This window comes from Populus alba, chromosome 14 (assembly GCF_005239225.2).
Source record: "Populus alba chromosome 14, ASM523922v2, whole genome shotgun sequence".
Taxonomy (NCBI): Eukaryota; Viridiplantae; Streptophyta; class Magnoliopsida; order Malpighiales; family Salicaceae; genus Populus; species Populus alba.
In genome coordinates, this window is record NC_133297.1 from 8711542 (window position 1) to 8730012 (window position 18471).

Below are 18471 nucleotides of genomic sequence, written 5' to 3' on the forward strand. Positions count from 1 at the left end.
TAATGGATGTAACTTGCCTTTAATCGTCTCCTTAAATACGTCGTTGTGTTCTCTTTCATTTAGAGTGGCGTGTGGCAATTTATAATGATCGGATCGTCGTCAGTAGTCGTTTGATTTTTTCTATTTCTTTTTTCTCTCCTAACATATTATGCACACCATTATCCTTTTTGTTTCTTAATTTTCAATTAAAATCCTCATTTTATTAATTTTTTTTTATTTCATTCCTTTTTCCATTTATAGAAGTTTTTGTTTTTTTCAATTTAGTCATTCAATTGCAATTTCTCATATGTTTTGTTTTTTGTTTTGGTCCTTAATTTTAAAAATTTCTAATTTTATCCTTGGCACTTTTGTTGAAGTTTTTTTTTTTTTTTCCTTTCAATTCCATCATAAAATCAAATTTTTCATTGTTTTATTTTTTTCAGTTTGACCCTTATTTTGTTGATTTTTTTTTATAAAAGTTATTTTTCAATTCAATTAAACCCTCCAATTGAAAATTTTAATCCCTTTAATTATTATTATTTTTCATCCTTTTGTGTAATTAATTTTTTTTCCCTGGTTTCATCTTTCAACATTTAATTTGTAAGGAATTCAATTTCATATGATTTTATTGTTCTGCATTAGTTTTTTTTTATATTGGTTTTATGATTATCATCAAGATTTTTCTATAAGTTTATCCCGGTTTCTTAACCTAGATCATGATTTTTGCATGCCTTTTTTAATATAAGGTTTTTAGTTGTTTTGTTTCTATTTTATTTTTCAATGTAAAATTCTAATTCATCTATATTTTGTTTTTATACAAATGAAGTTTATTTTTCAAAATAAGACATTCATTTAAAATTATATTCTTGATGCATTCAACCTTGCGTAATATTTTTTATAGCATGGGTTTATTTAGTCATATTCATCTATGTTTATCTTTTAAGTTATAGGTTTTTTAGGTTGTGGACTTTTATTTTATTTATTTAAATAAATAAGTTCAATAAACACAATAAGATGTATATCTTATTTTATGTTAAGGAATGTCTTAACCTAACTTGCATAAGCTTTTCAATTTATACTTGTAATTTTTTTATGTAAAAAAAACACATTGAAGCAACTTAGATACCATGTATTTTTTTGAAAAAAAAATATAGAACCTGCTACGAGCACGAGTTAAATGGCTAGTAGATTATTTGAAACCAAGTGTGGAATAATATATCGAAAACTTAATGAGTTGTGTCATGACCCTTTTTAACCCCCAAATTTTTTATGTGTTTTCAAAAATTAGATATTTAGTTTGATTTGATTTTTGATAATTAATTTAATTGTTTTCATGATAATAATAAAAAAAAAATGAAGAAGAAAAAAGAAAAAAAAGGTTTAGGGGTGAAATAAGAATAAATAGAGAACAAGTATTAACTAACAAGATGAGAGATTGTGCACACAAAAAATTAGATAGGAGGATCAAGCAAATTTGAAAAATTATTGAAAAATATTCCACATGTTAAGAAGGGGAAATTTAATTAATTGGGAATCAATGGTCAAGAAGGAAACAATATAATTGCCTAACATTATTTTTTTTAGTTTAGTTTTTATAAATAGAAAAGAAAACACAAAGAAAGGACATGCAAACAAAAATAACAAAGGAGAGACTTTTACAAAGAAAAATTTAAGCAAACAATAACAAAAGAACAAGGGAACAAAAAAAAACAAAAAACCTAGCCTCTCAAAGTTGTAGAAAGACAACCTATAAAAACTCAACAACTGTATTAACTTCTTGATGTCGATCTCTTGATAGAATGGGAGGTGGTATACATCACCGCCTCTAAAAAAAAAAGGAACTAGTTAGCCACCCCATAGAGTGGTCCACGTGCCACCCTGCCCTGGCGATGCATGATAAAACACCTTGAAAGCTAGATTGGTCATATGGCATATATTGTGTACGAGTCAAGATTGTTTCTTTTTCTTCAAGAAATCTTTTTCTTATTCTAACCGATTTCAATGATTCGTAAAGGTCAATTTTAATCTCCATATGTGATTTATTTGTTGTTCGAATAATACTTTTTAAATTTCAAACCTCAAATATATGTTGATGTTTTGGATAAATTCACATTGTATTCATGATTTTCTTTTCATATTTGATTATGCTCATTTATAGTAATTGAATTATTGGAATATTGGTAGTTATGTAAGGTGATTATGCTTGGTAAAATAATTCATTTATATTGGGTTAATATAAATTAGGTAATTAAAGGAAACAAGTCAAAACTCGAATCTCCATTCATCGTTGTTTCAAATCTCATCCCATAATCTAAAAGGCGAGGATTAAGCTTCATTGTCAAACCTAATTCCCAAATCAATATCTTATGATTTTTTACCTCTAATAAATACAAAGTATTTAGTTTAGACAAAACATTAGCATGTATGCACAATGAGTATTTCTATCATTTAAATAAAACAATAATGCAACTTATTTGAAGTATTTTTGTTTTAAAGTTATTTTCATCTTCTTTTTTTTAATATAATTAGCTCCTTGCCTAATCATATTTAAGAAATCAATAAGGATTTCTAGTTATTATAAAACTAGGTAACAATTGTTATTTTTACATGATCAAATCACTAAGAAGACACTAACAACAAATTATATTTTAACTTGAAAGAAGTTTAAGAATACCATAAAACCTTGCATTATATGAATAATATCATTTTTTTTTTAGTTTTTTTTATCATAAAATCATATAATCGGTGAATTGTTTTCATAGAAACAAGAAGTTTTTAAGAGCCTATTTGGATGCTAAGGAGATGCAATGTTGATATTTGAAAAGACAAACAGTGCAAACAAAAATATTTTTCGGTTAAAGAGATAAATATATAAATATATCTTTGAGATAGTTTTAAAATGAATTTCTAAATTTTCAAAAACATTAAATACATAGCGAATATATCTTTGGAAATAATATTTATTATGTTTACTGCTAAAATATCATTGTAAAAAACTTTTAATTCAAAAAAATATCCAAGACATGTAAGGATTAAAGTGGTTATTATAATAATTTAAAAATTGACCTGAGGCAATGCCCAGGTCCCAGTACATGACAGTCATCTCTAATTTTTTTTTTAAATATAAAAATAGCATCATTTTAATCCAAAAACAAAAATACAAAAGTCTAACAGGTTTTTCATATAAGATTTACCCTGGGTCGATTATGTTGTGGTCAACCCTAGTTTTGATTGGATCAGTCCAGACAAATCCTTTTTCTTTTTCTTTTTTTTCTTTTTTTCTTTTTAACTTGGACTAGTTCAGGACAATGCTCAAGTCATTATACAAGAGGGTCAACCCCGGATTTTTTTTTTAAATAAATAAAAAAACATCATTTTAATTCAAAAAAAAAATAAAAACAAGTCTAATGAGTTTTTAATATAAGTTTAACTCCGGTCATCCATGTTACGATCAACCCTAATTTTGATTAAATCAAGTCAAGTCAATCCTTTGATTTTTTTAAACTTGAACTAGTCTGGGCCTAGAGTTAGTTGGTCCCTGATCGTTCCATTGAACTAGAGTTATTATATTATTATTAATTTTAACATTTAATATAAACTAAAGATATAAACTAAAGTGAAAAAAAATATAATATCTAATTATTTTTTAAATATATAAGCTTATAAGTAACACATATTAATGATATAATATACCTTTTCAAATGATATAATGATATAAGTAACACATATTAATGATATAATGTCATCTTATCCCACATTATACAAACATGATACAAAAACACTCGGCTTCTACACCATTATCAAACACAATTCTCTTCATGTCTTGTCTTGCACACCACTAACACAATTTTATCTCCCTCTCTTGTTCTATCCTGTCTCCTCTGTCCTTATTGCCTTGTCTTTATCAGAACAATAGCCAAACAATACCTAAGATCGAACACAAACATCTAAGTTTTCTCTAAATTATATTGCAAGATGACGAATATTTGTAAATAGTTCGAAATTTGTTGTTTGAGGCGCACAGAAAAATCAAGCCCACATTTCCGTAAAGACTATTGATAAACTGCACGTTTTTATCACAAGAGACGTGCCCTCTCTTCCTTTTCCTTCTTGAACACTCTTTGCGAGAGGGAAGTTGGAATCTAAAACAAGATTTAAACATTGCGAGCATGTCTGGCTTTGACAGTGAAGCTGGGGTCCACAAAAGAACCCGATGAATCATTAAAAAGATTGTATACACTATGTGGCAACCTATTTGTTGTGTCTGATTTGAACTTCGCAACCCAACATTTCAAGTGGAATCAAAGTCAGAAATCGATTACAATTTCAAGAAACAAAACTTAGTATATTCCCCTCATTTCCTATGTTCTGCTGACAAATTAGTTTAGTATGTGCTCCAACTGAAGTACATAAGCACCTGAAATTCAAACAATTTGAAAATTGAGAAGGAAGATTGCACCAAGACCTGATAATCTAGTAACTCCTGCCCCAGTAGGTCCACTTTTTTGCCGGCTTTCCAGAAGCAAAGCATGTAGTACCTATAAATTTAACCAAAAAAAAATACATTAAGTAGTATTCAGGGATCAACATAGGATGAAACTGCAAGCTGCATATTTCTTGCTATGAATATTTGATTCATTGAGAGCACGGAGGCTTCCCATTGACATTAACTTGCTTAATTCTGCTAGATTCATCACCCTTAAGACATACTCACACAATGATGGAAATCTGTAGGACAAACCACACAACCACAGGCTTATACACTTCTATCTAAAATACAAGCCATTAGATTTCTAGCGCCTGTGCATTTACAACACTGTCCCAATGTCAAGAATTTACCAAACCTCCAATATGAAATTAATTTCTTCATATTGAAACACAAGTAGAAAGAAGCAGCTTTCAAGTTTGGTTACTAGATAAGTCTTTTCCACTATCACAAGTTTCTAAAGTAACAAAGAGCAGAATTGAAAAAAAATGACACAGCATTCTTGACTGAAATTTGGTTACAGGTAAAAGCAATGGTGAAAGGAGTGACCATGACATGAAATAAGAGGGAGTACTAGTACCTTCAGGGAGCTCGGGCTGGTCAAATGGGGAACAAAGACTCTTGGCTGCTCCCATTTCACCTCTTGTTCGATCTTTCACATCCTTTTCCACCTCCTGTAAAAACAAAAACCTGCTAGTTAGAAATGATATATAATTATGAAAAACATTATGTGGTAAATGAGATCTATCTATATCTAAAAGGGAGTTTACTAAATTTATTTGGCAAGTACAGAGCAAAAAACCAAACTTTACTAGACAAATAAATCCAAAGTATTGATAGAATGCATCACTATACAGACCTATCATTCAAATAATACAAGAATAAATTAGTAATGAAAACGTGGGGCAATCAAGTAGCAAAATATGAACCCAAATAACTTTTTGTCACAATGCTTGTGTCATAGCAATTCAAACTGGGACAAAAGTATGAAAAACAAATGCACACAACACTGGCATGGACTAAACAAAAGCATACGAATGAAACCTCATAATCAACAAAGAATTTTACAAAGAGAAAAAAATTTAAATCGTATGCAATGAAAAGGTTAGCAATGATGATATCATACCTCCTCATCACACCAAGGAGCTAAGATCATTTTCCTTTGACTGAGAGCTTCCTTGAATTCATCCCAAGTTTTCGCAACTTGAATGCAAGCATCTCGCTTTTGTTTAGCAGCATCGAACATGCTCTTTTGAATATCATCCAGCATATCCTTTACTTTCTCCACCAAATTGTCACAACTGATATCCACTTTTGCTGCATTGTCACGGCGAACTGCACGTACCTGTGAGCAGAAAGTAAATTACTATTAGCATTTGACTCTAGCAATAAACAGAACAAATTAGGTGAAACAATATAGGAAAGAGCAGTGCACATGGAAGACAATGAAACCAGTACAGTAAAATGGAGGGAAGGGATACTCACCTGATTATTTGCCAAATCTTTGGGCCCAATTTCAATCCTCAGAGGAACACCTTTCATTTCCCAGTGAGAGTATTTCCAACCAGGTGAGTAATTATCTCTGTAATCAGCCTCAGCACGAATACCTGCTTCACACAAAGTATCCACAGTTGCAGCACATGCATCAAAGATTCCTTGAGTATTAGCATCTTTGAAAGGCACAGGAACGACAATAACTTGGACAGATGACACTTTAGGTGGCAGAACCAAGCCTTTGTCATCACCATGAACCATCACCATAACTCCAATCTGTAAAAGGAAAAGGATGAGATGAAATGGCATCAAGATAAACGAACATTAACAAATGCATCAATGTGATAGCTAGGCAACTCTGAAGCATAAAAGGGACTACCTACGAATCATACCACCTAGAAAAGAAAAGAAAGAATATATTTTCTAGGTAATGAGTGGCAATAGTACAACTCCAGATGATAAAAATCAGAAAGTTTACCGTTCGAGTACTATAGGCCCAAGAGTTCTGCCAGGCCATTCCCTTCTCCCCCTTCTCATTTTCGAAGTTTATTTCAAACATTTTTGCAAAATTTTGGCCCAGACAATGAGAAGTTGCGCCTTGGACACCACGTCCAGTGTTGGGAATAAATGCCTAGTGGAAACACACAAATTTGAAACAATAAGATTCAGACTAAAACATGCTAGTAACTAGGAAATGCAAATACCTTAAAATTCAATAAATATGACATGGGATTTTTTGTCTGCGTTATGTTTTACATACCTCAACGCTAGTTGTGTAAAGTCCACCAGCAAACTTCTCCATCTCACTTTTCTTGCCCTTTATAATAGGAATAGCCAAGAATTCTTCATATATGCGTCTGTACAGTTCCAATATTTGAAGGACCTGATGCATAAAAAAAGACACCAAAATTACAAATGAAACTTTTTTTTAGAGAAGTATAACAACATCACTCATATTTAATGTATGGGTTATGAGATTTGATTATCAGAAACCAGACAAACATGCTTATAAAAAATACCAGAGAAATATCTTTATACAAAAGAAGTACTTCTTGATAAGTGGGTTGGTATTCACAACATCTCAAAGCTATCTAGCTTTTTTATAGTTAAGAGAATTATAATATGAGCAGCTAACAACAAAGGAAATGACTGCCCCCGAGCCCATTCGGTAATATAACCGCTTCAAGATTCAATGAAAGGTTAGAAATATGTGTTTCATGTGAACTACAAATAAGATGGCAAAGTAAAATGATAATTTCATGGAAAGAAAATATCATCACGTAAGTATACATGATCCAAACCATAATATGATTGACTTGTTTATGGATTGATTGGCTCCTCTAAAGATAAATGCACTTATCATGATCATACACCAAATCAACAAAAAAAAATGAAAGAAAAAAAAGGCTAGCCATAAGAAAGAAGAAAGATGGATGTCATTAATAATTTCAAGTTAAATTCATACCTCTTCATCTGCTTCTTGCTTTGTTGCAAAAGCAGTGTGCCCTTCCTGCCAGAGAAACTCCCGGCTCCTAAAACAAATGGATAATCCATCAGTATGGACTAATATGAGTTAAAATTCTTTCTGCAAACCAGGATTTTTTGGCAGCTAGCTTCCACAGATTAAATAACACGGTTTCTTTAAGAAAATGAATAAAAACATCTTAAGAGCTTTGCATGACACAACACAGAAGTGAGTTTTTACAATGTAAATCAAATATCTTACATCCAATTCATCACGGAAAAAAACAGTTAACCATGAAGAAATCCAAAACAAACTACCTGATAAATGGTGTAGGATTGCTGAACTCCCAACGAACAACATTGCACCATTGGTTGAGTTTCAGAGGCAGGTCACGGTGTCCCCTGATCCACTTAGAAAAATAGGGATACATAACAGTCTCACTAGTTGGACGGATGGCAATAGGAATCTCCAAGTCAGATTTTCCTGACTTTGTCACCCAAGCAACCTGGAAAAGACCAAGTTGATAAAGTAAGGACCTCTTTTTTTTCTGTATATAAAAAGTTGCTTTCTTGCACAGGAAAATGAAATGCTACAGCAGATAAAAAAATTTTGTTGGTTGAGTAACACCAAAATTTTAAGATCCCATTACCCAGTTATTATCGCAACAATATGGGTTCATGACGAGAATTTGGAAACAAAGCTATCCTACAAAAATTTTCAATTAAGCATGTTCTCTAGCAATGAACCTGCACTCTTATGGTGAGGTATGGTCCCAAACCAAACAACACCAATCTAAGAACATGAGATATGTTCCTGATTCTGAAACAAAAACAGTACAACTTAACCTCAATTATAAGACCATAAACTTTACTTGTACTCTGGACTGGATTTAAACTCAGAATCATTTCAAAAGGAACAATGAACTGAGCAGATGTGTTTGTACCTATTAAACCCTATATTTCATGACTAGTAACACTACAAATTTTCAATAAAATTTTATTTTAACTTATAATGGTTTATGGCAGAGTGCAATTTTACATACAAAACAAGGCGATTTTTAAAGTGACAAAATGAATGGCTTCCAAATTCGAAAGCATAGTAACCCACCTACCAAGTCAACAAACAAAGTTCAAATCCCGGATGGTGCAGAGAAAAGAGAGAGAAACACTGACCTCTGGAGCAAAGCCCTCAATGTGATCCTTTTCCTTTTCCAGAACACTAGATGAAACAAAAAGAGGGAAGTAGCAATTCTTAATTTTCATTTTCTTGATTTCTGCATCAAAGAATACCTGCAGATTGACATCATTGAGATTGAGAAATATATTACCACAATGACCTAGAAATTAGAAAGAACAAGGATTGATTAAATTCATATAACATAGAAAAACAACTGCTACTTTAAAAATTAAAAACCAGTAGAAGGATTCAAATGTCATCACCGGTACAATTCATAATAGTCAAAAGTACTTTCGGTAAAGGGAGAAGAAACAAGAGAAAATCAATCACCCATATAGTATAGAAGATGCTAAAATCAAGAAATAAACAACAGATGATATGTGAAGTACAAACTTACTTGCATAATCTCCCATATTGACATTGCCCATGGCCTCAGAATATAGCAACCAGAAATGTCATAATATTCAATCATCTCCCCATTCACACAAACCTGTACAAGCCAAAAGGAAAACAAATTCACAGTGAAAGCCGGGAATTTAAGTGTTCACTAAATCATTATGCATCATGCTCGCATTACTGAATAATTCCTCATAGAATGATCAGCAATTCATGATTGTCTACATAAATCTATTGCACAGAATAAACTAAAGATTCACTCACCTCTGAGTACCATTCCCCAAAATTCTCTTCCTTTTTGAAAGAGAGACCTAACCCAGTCTCTTTCTTAACCTCCTTCTTTTTACCACCAGCCATTTTTCACAGATTAAAAATTACACCTGCTCAGAAATTATTTACCAGAAAAAAAGCTTCAATCAGACAACTTAAACAGAAATCATAAACAGTAACTCGCATTTCACCCAATACTACAAAACCTTTACCGAGATTGAAAACAGGATTGAGTGTTAAAATTCGAATCCCAAAAAATAGAATAAAAAAAAAGAGAATTACTAATCTCCGATTAGTTGCTAATCAGAAAATCAGTAAGTCAACAGAAACAGCAGTGTTTCAGATCTGGAAAAATGAGTTTTAGGTTATGAAACCCAATTTGTGGTTTCATCAAATAAAATTATTACAGTTGATAAAAAGATAAGAGGGACAGAGAGAGAGAGGGAGAGAGAATACGAATCGGGTTGACGCTGTTGGTGGCGTTGTGTATCCACAGCAGGAGAGAACAAAAGCAAGTGCAGTGGGGGATGACAGAAAAGAGCTCTCTCTCTCTGTCTTATAGTAAAACCCTAGATAGCGTTGAAAAAAATCGACTTTAATTTTTATTTATTTATATATATATTCTTGTTCTAATTGGTCACTGAACCGGGTTTACACTATTTGCGGGTCGGATTAACAGAAAAATTCGTTTTTGGATCGGAAGCTTCTTTTTTCAAAATTAGATTACCCCACACTTTTAGCACAATTACAAATTAATTTCTTCTAATTAAAAAAAAATGTCAAGTTTCTACTTTAATATGTATGCCGTGTTTTTTTAAAAAAAATTAATTAATTTTTAAATATTTTTATATAATTTTAATATGTTAATTTAAAAAATGATTCTAAAAAATAAAAAAATTATTTTAATATATTTTCAAAAAAAAATATATTTTAAAAAGTATTTTTATTTATATTGATTGGTTTTTTTTCTTTATTTTTAACTGTCAACAAGTATCTACGTTACTCATTACACATTACACGTTACTCTTTAATCCTTAGCCTTGGGCTTCATTTATTTTTATGATGTGGTGTAATTTATGTTTTCCCTTACTATAAATTTAAAAATAATTAATTAATTAATATATGTTATAATTTTTAAACACTATTTTTTTATTGGTATGGTCTTGACATGTTTGACCCCTAACATGCAACGCCAACTATCAATACATGTTTTAGTTTTAGAACCATCTCTATTTAACTCAAGAGTTAAATTGATAAAATAATATTTTAAATAACATATTTTAATAAAAAAAATTATTTTGAAAAGTTAAGTGTATTAGAATGGAAAAAATAAATATTTTATTTTTTTTAACAAGTTTAATGTTATTTTTTTTCTACATTACTAATTGGTTTATTTTTTGTTGGGCACACTTTGTTAAATTTGATTTTTTTGAAATATATGTAAAAGTAATATTTATGTGGAAGAAAAAATATTTTGATATTTTATTTAGCATTCTTTTTAGAGTACACAAAACAAGCACGAAAGTGTTTAAATAATATGTATTTTTTAATTTTTAGTTCTTAATTTAGCACACTCCTTTTATTGCCTGTTTGGCAACTTGCACCTACAATGCAGCTTGTATTTTATATATAAAAAAAATTAAATATAATGTTTTTGCTCCAATAGACCACGTTACCAAACAATGCCCCATCAAAGCTCAAAGTGAAATAGCCCGCCTAGGTGAAGTAAATTACCACCTTTATTATAAAAATATATAAACAATATAACAGTGTTTTATATTTTTTTAATTTTATATTTCAATAACTCATTTTTTTATTTATATTTTTTAATTTCACTTTTCAATATTAAATTATTTTAAAAATTATATTTCATAATTTCTTTTTTTTGTTGTTGGGTTATATACCGGTTAGAAGTATTCGTGGATATAGTGGGTTTAGTTTTAACTCGTAATTATATCCAACCCAACTTTTTAGATTTTACAAAATATAAATCCAACCCCTTTGATTTTATTTTTCTTTAACTTGAGTGGGTTTGACATACTAGGGTGAGTTAAAATTTTTATGGATATTATAAATATTTGTGGGTTGGACATGTTAATTCTCTTATCTTGACAATCCCAAGAAAATTATCAAGTTGGAACTACATAAGACCCTTAAAATAAATATATTTGATAGTTTATGGTTTGAATATTTATTTTTATTTTATTTAAAAATGTTTAAGCTCAAAATTCCTTTTAATTTACTTCTTATTAAATTTATTTAACATAAAAAAAAATTATCTCTTTACTTGAGGGAAGGAAATTAGAATTTAATGATGGAGTAAGGTATAAAAATTATACCTAAGATTAGAGGTGTCATTGCACCTGCTTGCAGGTCCACCTCAAAATACAGACCTATAAAAATTAACAATTTACAAATTGAACCACACAGAGTTACATTTGATGACAAGAAAAAAAAGAAAAAGAAAAGATGAGGATTTCACTAATTAACTAGCCAAACCGTAGTTTTTGTTCAGCACACTGACCCCCCAAGCTTTAGCTCATTAGCTGGCTCACCTCAGCACCAAATTCATCAGGAAGTTCGCTGAAGACATCTCTTCAAGAACCCAGAAACCATGGCCGCCATGGTTCAAGCAAAGACCAAGACTGTAACAATGAAGACCAACCAGAGATAGATAGATACCTGACAACTGTGCCTTTTTCTTCATGACAAAGAGCTAGTTATACTTGTTTAGCAACCTTTCTACCTCACAATTGTATCTGGCAAATTGCTACACTAGTATTAGACATGTCAAGTAAACAATCCACACTTCTAGAATCAACAAACAAAAAAATATCTGGCAAATTGCTGCACTTGTGTTTCTCATCTCTTTCCAATAAACATGATTTAAAACCTGTTAACATTAATAATAATAATAAAAGAAAGACAAAACATTCAAAATAAATATTATCTATTTTTTTTTGTCACATATAGATTGATTAATGTCCGTCTATTCCATAAAAAAAAATCAAGAGGACAAATCTAACAATACAAAAAAAAAAAAAATCAATATTGACTAGAATGGGCAATATTTCATGTCCAAAGATGAAGGATGATTCACTTAACCTTAGCAGCAAATGTGGTCTATTCTGATTATCAGTTATGACCTTCTTGAAATATCTTTCTAGTGTCATGTTGATATCAAAATCAAAACTTTAATGTGTCCCTATAGTTTTTTTTTTTCCTCTTCTATCTTTTCTCATTGTAAATTGTGGCAGGACTTATGTAAATTTTTTTATATATAAAAAATAATATATGAGATACATGACATATGAATATTTGATCCTGGTAATTTCTTTTTTTTGCTTATCTTTCTTGTAAAAAAATAAAATAAAAATTATGTTGCAAAACAAGCCATCTTTCATTTCATTGTTTATCAATATTAAAGAAAATATTTCTTTAAAATAATGATTTGTTTTTTACATTAGTAGTGTGGAAGGAATGATAGAATAATAATAATGATAGTAGTGATAATAATATTAATAAAAAAAATTCTAGAATGTTCCAAGAATAACAAATAATATTTATTTTATAAACTCACTTAAAAAAAAAAAATATATAATAAAAGAAAAAAACTCGTTTAAACACTAAATGATAAAAATATTTCCATATAAATTCAGAAATACTTTTTTATCATTTTTTCTTTCTTGTTTCTCTCTCATCATTATGTCTCTCCTGCAAAATAAATATTGATAGTTACTCCTGAAACACTCTAAAATTTATCAAATAGTGTAGGGTGAAGCGGTTAGATGACAAGATTAATGATATATTATGAGGAGCAGTTCCATGATAAACAGTATCGGTAAATATTTTTTCTCTAAAAACACTAATGTAAGCTGGTGGCTCTCGTGTTTGATTCAGAAATGAAGAAAACCATTTCCTCTCCGACGCAACAGCGGCTTCACACTTCAAATCACAACTTGCCCTAGGCAAAGCGAAATGATTGGAGAATGTTTAAAAGGTCAACATCCAACACGTGGGGAATGACACCTGCTCTAGCAAATGGAAAACTTCATGAAGAATCATGCCTGAAAGAGGCGGAGCAAAGGAGATCCGATATGCCATCAAAATAACGGTGAAGATGGGACAAAACCAGGAAGGCTTTATTGCTCATCCAAAGCATTTCAACCGGGAAACAGTATAGGACGGGGACCATTTCAAACCTTTTCAAGTGACGGTGAGTACAGATGTTTTCTTTGTGAAAAAAAAAAAAAAAAAGCATGAGATGGTACCCACCGAAGACACCAACAAGGTCACACCCCCTCGACCACGGAAAGAACAAAAAAAATAGAGACAGGAGAAGATGGGTTTCCACGGGCGAGGCAGGATGCAGTTCCCAAGACTCCCTTTTTCTGGAAGTACATTAGCAATTAAATTATGTAAAACTAAAAATTAACTTGGTTCTGGGGGCACCACTTTCAGACTTCGCATCCACTCGCAGAAACTTGGATCATCAAAGTGAATAAAGCTGCTTTTTAGCTTTGTTCGTTGTTCTGCTGTCAGAGATCGAAGCTGCGGGAATCTTGCCTCCTGCAATCAAGTTCCATCAAGTTGGTAAAAATCCAACACTATAAGCCTACTAATATTATTGACCAAGAGCTTATTTTTCTCTTTTCCACCCTAACCTGTTCATAAGGTGGGTCCTTGTGTGCAGGTATCAGCCGAGAAACAAAATATCTAGCTTGAGAGCTTCCCTCCTGTCATTAACCCAAACCAACAAGTTGATCAGTTAGGCCACAAAAAGATAAAACTTAAGGACAAAGGTGCACAGAAATGGATTGCAAAGAATCACGGGAAGAAAAACCTTGAATGCAAGGATTCTAGGTGCTGGAAACCGCAATTCAGTTATCTCTTCAGCTAATGTTCTGCAGGCTGCTAGAGCAGCTGCACTTCTTCCTTCATCAGCGGCTAGCTCAGCACCCTGTAGTTAGCAGTTATTGAGAAAGTATCTTTGTATATCAGGACTTAAATGCCAGCCGACACAGAAAGAAACTTGAGAAATAGACTAGTGGACTCAAACCAACACTAGTTTGGTATATGCATGTGCATAGCAATCAGATATCCTCTCAGAAACAGGCAGTCGTGGTGAGGAAAATTAACATAAAAGCTGCCAGCTGAAAATATAGAAATTGATATTAAAATGGAAGACTGGCATCATTACAGGTACTAGAACGCTTCTTACCTTCAATCTATTACTTCAGAATTAGAAAAAAATGCCTCTAAATTTCTTTTTTTATTGAATCACAAAAGGATTCCTTTTTCTGAATCAATTATAAGCAGGGAAGCAATAAATGTTTTCCCTTTGTTTCACCTATCAATATTTCTGCCAGGAAATGTCGCGCTTGAATGTTTTTCCATCACCTGAAATTAGATCATTACATAAACCATAGCACAGTCAAGTGTTTGTCCCCTCCCTATATCTGCAATAAATTCTTGAATTTCCTTCCCGGTCACAAACTTTAACAGAAAATACCAAATTTTTTATCAATGACACAAAAGTGCTCACAAACCATGCAAAAACAGACAGCAGACACACCCACAGTTGAAGATGCTCAGTTCATGAGAAACGCAGGGGAAATAAACATACAAAATAAAAATATTCAATATTAGCAATATCAGGGAATTGCAAAAGGATGCCAACATAAAACAGCAAGAAGAAAAGTCAAGTCACTTACCAACCAAATGAAGACATCTGTACCATGGTCAAGAACAACAGCTGTATCAGACTGCATCGCAAGGTCATAAGCTGGAAGTTCCTCAAAAGTGCCCCCTTCTCGGTGCATTAGACAACGAGGTGCCACCATACGGAGTGAAAGATCAAAAGATGCATTCAAAAATAAATTCCGCAGCACAGACCTCTCATCTTCATGACCAACAATGCTTCCCAAAAGAGGGCCCCTTCTAAGATGGAAAAGCAGCCCTGGTAATGCAGAGAGTTCTTTAGGAAATCGATGAAGTTTTGTCTTGGGTACTAGGGACCCAAATTTTAAAGCAATGTCTTTAATTCTTTCATCTATTGTTCCACGCATAACCATGGCATCTGAATGGTTTTTGGCTCGCAAGAGGGTTCTCTTGGCGATAAGGATTGCAGCCACTTCATCTTGAAAACTTTCAAGATATGCTGAAACACTATCCACAGTAGGCAACCTGACAGTAACCACTCTTGAAATATCAGCTTGATAAACGTTTGTGTATTGAACAGTAAACTGGAAAAATACACAATCGCTCTTGATGTCTCCTTTAGTTTCCATAGAGATTGCAAAGCTTTGTGTTTCTTCAACACTTAGCATTTGAATGCAGAGCGCATTGTCATTCTTGAAAGTTTCGTGTGTGTCTACATGCGCTTCTTCACCAGGACCCACAACTTGAGTAATTAAAATATCATCAGAACATCGAATCTCCAACAAACCATGGGAACCTGATGCCCTAGAAGATGCCCTTTGCAAATTCACACCAAAGGCCTCCCCAAAGTCATCGTGAAGAACCAAAACACCTCCAGATGCCTTTGCAAGCGGCTGCAAAACTGGAATTCTGACAGGGCAAGTTCCAGCACACAGAATGTCAACTACTGCATTATTTCTATGCGCTTCGCGACCAAGGTTCTCCATCCATTTCAAGGCTGTTTTTTCCAGATGAGGATAATTTGGGTGGCTAAAAGAATGAGGAACTGATCCAGGGCCATATGTATTAGGCCCGCCAGCACACACGATGATCCTGCTATTGCCTCCATTCCTTTTAACTACACCTCGGGACATTTCTGCTGATGGTCCTCGAATTATAGCCAGAGCAACCTCAACTGCAGTACCCAGGCACCGGTCTCTTAAAGCTTCTGCAATGTTTGATTTATACGGTCTCAAAGATGAGAATATTTTGTGCGCTACTTCCTTTGAAGCATGCATCGGTGACAAGTACACACCAGTTCCGTAGATCAATGCTTTCAAGGACTCTTGGATAGGTGATTTGTCACCAGGAAGTACATCAGCAGATGCCATTGATTCCTCTGAAAAATCATAAACTGACACTGTACGACCATAAAGTATTATTCCAATTCTTGCTGTAGGGGGGAGTGAATCCGCAAATGCATGCAAAGAGCTTTGTAAATGCTGCAGGTGGGGTTCATCTAAACAGTCATCTATAACAAGTACAACGGGTGCAGACATTCTGGAATCAGAAACAGGAATAAAACCAGGTCTCTTGTTCCCAGTTTGAACATAATCAACAATGGGAGATGAAAGTTCTGGAAAGTTGCGAAGATCTTCCTTGCTTGGAGCTACATACTCACCTTCACTTCCATTCAGTTTCTGGCAAATCACACATTGCCACTGGCCTGAACCAAGTAATATCTTGCAATAAAGATTTGCATAAGCTCCACAATTGTGGCAACGATGAGGATCACGCTGTAATATTTGAGGACCTGGAAAAATCTCTCTCCCGGGAGAAAATAATGCCCCAAAGCCCAAACTTGGAACATTTGTTAGTTTCTTTTGCTTCAAGACCTAATAACAAAATGAGCCGAGCTCGAGTTCAATTGAAAAGTGCAACTTCAATGTAAACAAAAACATCACAAGATTCAAGCATATATATAGGCGAGGCATTTGGAAAGAAAGGATAATCTAACAACAATTTATTAACCAAACAAAAAGGTGCTCTCAAAATCACAACAACAATCTCATAAAAGACAGGAGAAAAAAAATTCCCACAACAATTGGTGCCTTCAGTTTGTACAGGAGAGAGAATGATAGAGATACCTTGTGAGCAGAGAACAAAGCACATGATGATTCATTGACAAGTGTCGAGTCCTCTGTAGCAAGGGGAACTTGGTGCTGCAACTCAACCGAACCATTTAAAAAATGAGGAGGCGAGGATGTTGGCAATGTTGAGCCTGACGAGAAAGCAATTGGTTGAGGAGTTGCAGGAGAAGTCCGAAAAGGCACAGCAGCAGGCCGGACTGGCGATTTAAAAACAGGAGGACCAAGGGGGGTGCTTAGATGAGGAAGGGGGCTCCTAACCCCATTGGCAGGTGACAACAAATTTGGGTTCTGAAAAAAAGGGGAAGGGATCTGATCTTGTTGCAATTTAGGAGGAGGAAATCGAGGAGCTCCAGGTAACATTGTAGGAGGAGGAGCTGAATTTTTATCTGGTTGAGGGGTTGATGAGTCAGAGTTTGAGGGAGTAACAGTAGAATATCCAAGGGAAGGTGGCGGTGGATTAGTCATTGCAATTCAAAGTTTCTCTATCGAATAATCAAGAATAACCTAGAAGCCAAAATCAAACTCTATAGAAAGCTACAGACAGTTGTATCCCAGGGCCATTTATGACAAGAGAATTCAAAGTGACAACTTTGAGACTGTCAATTGATTATTGATTGAAATTCAATTAAGAATCATAAACAAAACAGCCTACAAAGGTCTGATACACCAGCAGCTCAAGAATTGCAATCCAATCTCAATATTGATGCGGAAGAAGATACCGAACGGGAGGACCTTGACAAACCAAAACCCCCCAGTAAAATCTAAAACCCCAGAGCAAGAAAGGGCTTTGATGCAAACCCAGTTCAAGAAATCCCCAGTACAATCAAGAACCCAACTAAAGAACCAAAATTATCAGCTTCAGAGATCAAATTGAATGCAAGAAAACCTGATCTCTCTGCACAATTGGGCACCAAAATCTTCCTCTCGCACAGACATCTGAAAGAAAAGGAGACCAGTTAGAATTCAACTTTGTGTCAAGAAAAAGGATCTAGTTTTCTTCAGCAAAACAAAACCAATATTGAATGAAATTGAGACGAGGACAGTAGAATCGACGTACCTGAGAGGGAAAGAAGGAAAATTGAAAGATTTGCAGGGTAAATCTACAGTCCCTTTTTTAAAAATCTTAATTAAAAAATGGAAATATTTTCGTAGTGATTTTATAATCTTTTTGGATTCTGGGTCCCTTGTCCTCGCAAGCTAGGGAGCTCTCTCTCGTCTCCTGTTGTGTTCGATTTTCCTTTTACACGAGAGGGAGAAGACAGCAACGTTGTAGTTTGGTCCACATAAAGTCAACAGGCCATTTTTTAATTGTCTTTCTGTAACAGGATGAATTGCGAATGAAGATCTCCGATGTCGTTCCAACCCTTCGTTAAATTAATTCAACTTCCTCCGAATTACGGCCCTCGTTACTTTGC

The 18471-nt window shown here is 33.3% G+C and overlaps 2 protein-coding genes across 3 annotated transcripts; both read right to left on the minus strand.

Annotated features, from left to right (window-relative positions):
• Positions 1–3596: 3596 nt before the first annotated feature.
• Positions 3597–9874, minus strand: LOC118041128 (proline--tRNA ligase, cytoplasmic). 2 transcript variants are annotated; one of them, XM_035048282.2, is made up of 13 exons: positions 9723–9874; positions 9261–9376; positions 8998–9090; positions 8597–8713; positions 7742–7929; positions 7425–7491; positions 6720–6842; positions 6438–6590; positions 5951–6235; positions 5592–5810; positions 5046–5139; positions 4445–4517; positions 3597–3906 (listed from the first exon to the last, which is right to left on the minus strand). In XM_035048282.2, exons 2-12 carry the CDS (start codon positions 9351–9353, stop codon positions 4453–4455), a joined length of 1497 nt encoding a protein of 498 aa, XP_034904173.1. In that variant the 5' UTR covers positions 9354–9376; positions 9723–9874; the 3' UTR covers positions 3597–3906; positions 4445–4452. The 2 variants fall into 2 exon arrangements, with proteins under 2 accessions (XP_034904173.1, XP_034904170.1); XM_035048279.2 differs by lacking the exon at positions 3597–3906 and having other exon boundaries at positions 4276–4517.
• Positions 9875–13387: 3513 nt separating this feature from the next.
• On the minus strand, positions 13388–18471 carry LOC118041127 (protein transport protein SEC23 A). The gene is made up of 6 exons (XM_035048278.2): positions 18114–18471; positions 17054–17992; positions 14981–16801; positions 14110–14226; positions 13931–14002; positions 13388–13835 (listed from the first exon to the last, which is right to left on the minus strand). Exons 2-6 carry the CDS (start codon positions 17519–17521, stop codon positions 13698–13700), a joined length of 2616 nt encoding a protein of 871 aa, XP_034904169.1. The 5' UTR covers positions 17522–17992; positions 18114–18471; the 3' UTR covers positions 13388–13697.

Coding starts and splice junctions, on each gene's coding strand:
- LOC118041128 (XM_035048282.2), bottom strand. CDS start 9,353: ATGGCTGGTGGTAAAAAGAAGGAGGTTAAGAAAGAGACTGGGTTAGGT. Junction 6,591..6,719: donor TTTACACAACTAGCGTTGAG/GTATGTAAAACA, acceptor TGTTTCCACTAG/GCATTTATTCCCAACACTGG. Junction 5,140..5,591: donor CTCCTTGGTGTGATGAGGAG/GTATGATATCAT, acceptor TTGTTTTTACAG/GAGGTGGAAAAGGATGTGAA.
- LOC118041127 (XM_035048278.2), bottom strand. CDS start 17,521: ATGACTAATCCACCGCCACCTTCCCTTGGATATTCTACTGTTACTCCC. Junction 14,003..14,109: donor CTAGAATCCTTGCATTCAAG/GTTTTTCTTCCC, acceptor GGTTAATGACAG/GAGGGAAGCTCTCAAGCTAG. Junction 13,836..13,930: donor AGGACCCACCTTATGAACAG/GTTAGGGTGGAA, acceptor ACTTGATTGCAG/GAGGCAAGATTCCCGCAGCT.